Raw genomic sequence first — 5,718 nt, 5'->3', positions numbered from 1 at the left:
ATGAAGCACTTACCTCTAAGCAAATCCGAAAGCGGAGGGCCACAATCCTCAGGGATTACATAATCTCCTTTTCCAATGTTTTCAAATAATTTATAAATATTATCCCCTTCAAAGGGATAAAGGCCTGTTGTAATATTGTACCTGGAGAGGGGGATAGGGAGAGCAGAGAGAGAGAGGGAAGAAGAAATGATTAGAAGCATTTAAGAACCCCTCTCTAACTCAAAGATGCTTTTTCAAAAGGTAACTGGACTTATTGGGGGGGGGGGGGGTTGGTGTGTTGTCTGCATCTCAAATTGAAGCACAAACAGTTCCTATAGTCCAGTAGTGGCGAACCTATGGCACGGGTGCCAGAGGCGGCACTCGGAGCCCTCTCTGTGGGCACACGTGCCGTTGCCCCAGACTCACCTCCCACCACGACCCCCTCCTCACCAGCAGCCCCCCTGGAGGAGAGTCACCCCCGAACGTGGCCCACACAGAGCAGCGCAGCCAAGGACATGGCAGCCAGGCAGCGTACACAAGAGTCTGCCCTCATGCCCCATCCGGCAGTTGATGCTGTGGGGTGCGGGCAGAGGGCGTGGCTGCCATGGCGCTGCTGGGCTGCCTGGGTGATTTGCGGCGGGCCCTGGAGGCGGTGAGTGGCCCTGCGGGCAGGCGGGGTAGGGGATGGGGTGGGGGCGGGGCAGGGGCGGGGCCTGTTTTTGGGCACTCAGTCTCTAAAAGGTTCGCCATCACTGCTATAGTCTGTAATCTTTTTCTGGAAATCCATTCATCCTCCCGTACCATTCGAAGGGTGTTCATCCAAAATGCATAGCTAACTGTCTATAGAGATTCTCAGTCATCCAGATCATGGTTTTCCCAAAGGTGCTTTTTCAAAAGGCAGCTGGACTTTGTTTTTTTTCCTTGACGACGTTTCACTTCTCATCCAAGGAGCTTCTTCAGTTCTGAAAGACTGAAGACAGAACTGAAGAAGCTTCTTGGATGAGAAGCGAAATGTCGTCAAGGAGATACAAGTCCAGTTGCCTTTTGAAAAAGCAACTTTGGGAGAACCATGACCTGGAGGACTGAGGGAGCTGTGCGATTAAGAAATATGATAGATAGATAGATAGATAGATAGATAGATAGATAGATAGATAGATAGATAGATAGATAGATAGATAGATAGATAGATAGATAGATAGATAGATAGATAGATAGATAGATAGGAAGGAAGGAAGGAAGGAAGGAAGGAAGGAAGGAAGGAAGGAAGGAAGGAAGGAAGGAAGGAAGGAAGGAACATATATACATATGTTGTACATAGTATGTTTAGGTGTGTGTCATGTATGTGTTTCACTTTGAGAGTGGGCAACTAAATTTCATCTTTGATGCGTGCTGTTGTGCCCACAGTAAAAAAAATGACAATAAAGGTTATTTTATCAGAAAGAAAGAAAGAAAGAGAGAGAGAGAGACAGAGAGAGAGAGAGAGAGAGAAAGAAAGAAAGAAAGAAAGAAAGAAAGAAAGAAAGAAAGAAAGAAAGAAAGAAAGAAAGAAAGAAAGAAAGAAAGAAAAGAAAAGAAAAGAAAAGAAAAGAAAGAGCTGGAGAGCAACCATCCCAGTCCAGAGAAGGGCTGGGCTCAAGCAGGGAATTAGCCTGGACTCCCTACATAAACATAAGTGGCCAAAGTCTGACCAATCCCTGAGTGCCTTTGTGCCCTATCTAGTCTTTCTCTAGTCTTTCTATAATGCAGATTCCTGTATTACAGGCAGAGAACAACCAAGCTAGTTTGAACTCAAGACGTGTGGGTCTAGTTGTTCATGCCTACAAGTGGCTATCCTACTCTTATTGGAAGACTGAAAATCCTCCTGGATATGCAGANACGCAGGCCTAGGAGAAAGTGAAACTGCACCCCTTGCTATAAAAAGCACAGAGCCTGCTCCTGACACCAAACGGAAGAAATGTAGATGTTGATACCCACAACGCAAGTTCCATTATTTTGTACTTGCACCGTGGTCTCGCAGGCAACTTATCCAAGGGGTGAGATTGCATCACAATGCATGTTTTGTCTCTTGCGCCAGGCCCCCCCCCCGAAGCAGGAGTCTGCCACCATCTACTCTGGCAGGCAGCCCTCTTTGATGACCAAATTCACACCTGCAGGTCAGGGGTCTTCAAACTTGGCCCTTTTATGATATGTGGATTTCAATTCCCAGAATTCCTCAGCCAGGCACGTGTGCCTGGCTGAGGAATTCTGGGAGCTGAAGTCCACAAGTCATAAAAGGGCCAAGTTTGAAGATCCCTGCCTTCGGTGGAACAGAAGGAGATGATTGGATAGCTTTCCCTCTTGACATTCCGGATATCAATAGAAGAGAATATTTATAGCTCAGGGTTGAACCATGGGGGTCCTTGGTGCTCCCTGAGCTTGTTCACTTGTGGACATTTCATGACCCGACTAGGTAACTTCATCAGTGCTAGTGAGTGTGGCTGACTAGATGATGTGACCTAGTCAGGTAATGAAACATCTGCAAGAAAACAAGCAAGCTCAGAGAGCACCAAGGGACCCAAGGCTCCAGTTATGAGAGGCAGGGTCCGTAAGATTATCTCGGACACTACACATCCTCTTCACGACTGTTTTCCTTGTTACCTTCTGGGAGGAGGAGACTTTGTGGTATCCGAAGCAGAACATCCAGATTCAGCCATAGTTTCATTCTATACAGCATTAACCTTGTGAACTCTCAAGCTTCCTCCTTCCGTTATATATTCAAGATGGACAGTACTTAATATTTATTTGTTATGTATATGTAGGGGTGTGGGCCTATACATATGTTGTACATAGTATGTTTAGGTGTGTGTCATGTATGTGTTTCACTTTGAGAGCAGGCAACTAAATTTCATTTTTGATGTGTGCCGTTGTGCCCACAGTAAAAGAATGACAATAAAGGTTATCTTATCTAGCTGAACGACTCTTCTAGATTTATTTCTGTATGGCAAAAGATGAGTGGGAGGCAGGCCGTACATAGTCATGGCCTTAACATATAGAGAAGTATTAGAAAGGAGAAGAAAATTTCATACAAATCTGAAATTAATCTACAAATTAATCGTTCTAGAACAGGGGTCCCCAACCCCCGGTCCGTGGACCAGTATCGGTCCGTGGCATGCCAGCAACCGGTCCACACAAACAAGCAAAGCCCCATCCGTGGGATGCAGGCAGCACACAAAACCACGCACCCTCCGGTCCGCGGAAAAACCTTTCTCCACGGAATCGGTCCCTGGTGCCCAAAAGGTTGGGGACCTCTGTTCTAGAACAGAGAGGATATTAACCAAGGGACTGCCCTTTTTAAATTATTACCCCCAGTTAGCAACTCAAGGAGTCCCATGGCTGACATCTTCACACCTGTCACGATCACTCTGCTGCTGACATTAAGGGCTAGGGTCCTGCTTTGTATTCCGATTTACTTACAGTGTGACACCTGCTGACCAAATATCTACTTTGAAGCCAGAAAAGGTATCCAGGCCGTTGGCAATTTCTGGAGGCTGAAAAGCGGGTGACCCCTGGCTGGTTCGGCACATGTCGTCCTCAGCAAATGGATGCAAGGCCTGTTGCAAGCAGATAACAAAGAGGCATTGCTTTGAGGTTGAAGGCATATGTCTTCAGCAGCAACTGGAAAATTTGGGGCAGCTGTGGGTTTTGGTTGTTTTTTTTTAATGATTATTTCAGCAGAAGCCCTGACGTTGTTCAACTGTGCAATATCAAACTGTTTCATTTAAAAACAAAAATTAAAGGGGAGATTAGCATTTTAAGGGGAGTAAGCCTACCCAAAGAATAAACATGTTTTATTTCTTGCTGGGAATCAGTTGCAACTGCTAATATTCCACAATTGGCTACTGTGCTTCAGTTGTTCAATCTAGGGGAAGGGTGTCTGACATTGGCAAATTTAAGGCCTGTGGACTTCAACTCCCAGAATTCCTCAGCCAGCCATTAAGACCAATCCACAGGTCTTAAAGTTGCTAAGGTTGGACACCCCTGATCTAGGGAGTTCTGAGTGCCCCATGCAGCCCCACTAACTACCCCAATTTATGCAGTGTAGACTGGGAGTAAACCTGAGTTTCTGCCTTATTCGTTAAAAAATGCTTCAGAGAAAATAATTAAGTTGTACATACTTGAAAGCAATCGCCACCCAACATCAAAATGACCTTAGAAAAGCAATTTGCCAAATTTCTTGGGTTCTGGCTTTCAAAACAAATTGCTTGCTGACTGAAGACAGCTGTCAATTGAAAAGCTTCAGAAGTTTAAGACCATATATGTTAGGGGTGTCACACTGCCGGTCCGCGGGCTGGATGCATCATGGCAAAACCATGCCCATCCCCATTGCCGGCAATGGCAAAAAAAGTCACAATACGTCGCGATATGTCGTGACACGTCACGTCACGTAACGTTGTGAGTTTGACACCCGATATATATCATACGTGGTCAACTTTGTTCTGTAATTTTTAGTTTTCAGATATACTGGGGCAATTCCCCAGCTTGCACCTATCTGGCTGGCTGGGGAATTCTGGGAGTTGAAATCCACTCATCTGAAAAGTTGCCAAGGTTGAGAAACTCTGCTGTAAACATTCAGAGAAACAAATGTACGGTATAAATGACTAATCCAAGACCCAACCAAGGGCCAAGCAATCTGATCCAGCCAACAGCCTGACAAAGGCCCTCAGCTGTGGCTTCCAAAGCAATTATTCTAGGCCAGGGGTCTTCAAATTTGGCCCTTTGATGACTTGTGGGCTTCAACTCCCAGAATTCCTCAGCCAGTGCCTGGCTGAGGAATTCTGGGAGTTGAAGTCCACAAGTCTTAAAGTTGCCAACATTGGAGACACCTGTCCTAGACTGTCTAGCCCAGGGGTTTTCAAATTTGGCCTTTTTATGACTTGTGGACTTCAACTCCCAGAATTCCTTAGCCAGGCACGCTGGCTGAGGAATTCTGGGAATTGAAGTCCACAAGTCATAAAAGGGCCAAGTTGGAAGACCCCTGTCCTAGAGGAAGTATTTTTAATTTGGATGACCAGTAAGTAGCCAAAATAGTTTTCTCCACCATAAATTTGCCCAATCCCGTCTTGAAGCCATCCGATTCGATAGCTATAGCAATTCACATAATGACACGGATGTTCAGAAGCATACCTCTGCCACACCTAGATCTGATATCTTTAGTGTCCCATTGGTTGTTAGCAGGAGATTCCCCGGTTTGATATCTTTGTGTACGATGCCCTGGCTGTGCAAATATTCCAAGCCATCTATAAGTTGGCAAAAGTACCTGCGTAAGGGACGAGAGGGAGGCAGGGGGAAAATGAGGTGGAAAAAATTGAGTGTCTGGTGAGCAAGCACAGTGCAATGTCTACGTTACTAAGCGGTTAGGGTTATCAGCTGCGATTCAGAGTCTGATTCTGACGAGGAATCTTACAATGTTTGTGCATTATCAGGAACTCTGAAACAGAACAGTTACTAAGAATTTATAGAATGATGCTTGCATTATGTCATGACTTTGGGCCAATCACCAGGAGACAATGAGTTCTAGTCCCGCCTTAGGCATGAAAGCCAACTGGGTGACTTTGGGCCAATCACCAGGAGGCTGTGAGTTCTAGTTCTGCCTTAGGCATGAAAGCCAACTGGGTGACTTTGGGCCAATCACCAGGAGGCTGTGAGTTCTAGTTCTGCCTTAGGCATGAAAGCCAACTGGGTGACTTTGGGCCAATCACC

At 45.8% G+C, this 5,718-nt stretch overlaps 1 protein-coding gene across 1 annotated transcript in view; it reads right to left on the bottom strand.

Moving 5' to 3' along the window:
• Positions 1–13: 13 nt before the first annotated feature.
• The window catches only part of LOC107300012 (serine/threonine-protein kinase STK11), a gene marked incomplete at both ends in the record, with an annotated part of 9,103 nt that continues 3,398 nt past the window's right edge, over positions 14–5,718 (bottom strand). Inside the window, 3 exons of the mRNA XM_015829355.1 lie at positions 14–141; positions 3,433–3,569; positions 5,143–5,275. Of these exons, the coding sequence (XP_015684841.1) occupies positions 14–141; positions 3,433–3,569; positions 5,143–5,275 (398 nt within the window). The remainder of the gene's footprint in view (positions 142–3,432; positions 3,570–5,142; positions 5,276–5,718) is intronic.

Source organism: Protobothrops mucrosquamatus, unplaced genomic scaffold (genome assembly GCF_001527695.2).
Source record: "Protobothrops mucrosquamatus isolate PMUCROS unplaced genomic scaffold, P.Mucros_1.0 scaffold5928, whole genome shotgun sequence".
Lineage (NCBI taxonomy): Eukaryota > Metazoa > Chordata > Lepidosauria > Squamata > Viperidae > Protobothrops > Protobothrops mucrosquamatus.
This window is presented reverse-complemented; position numbering and strand designations above follow the sequence as displayed.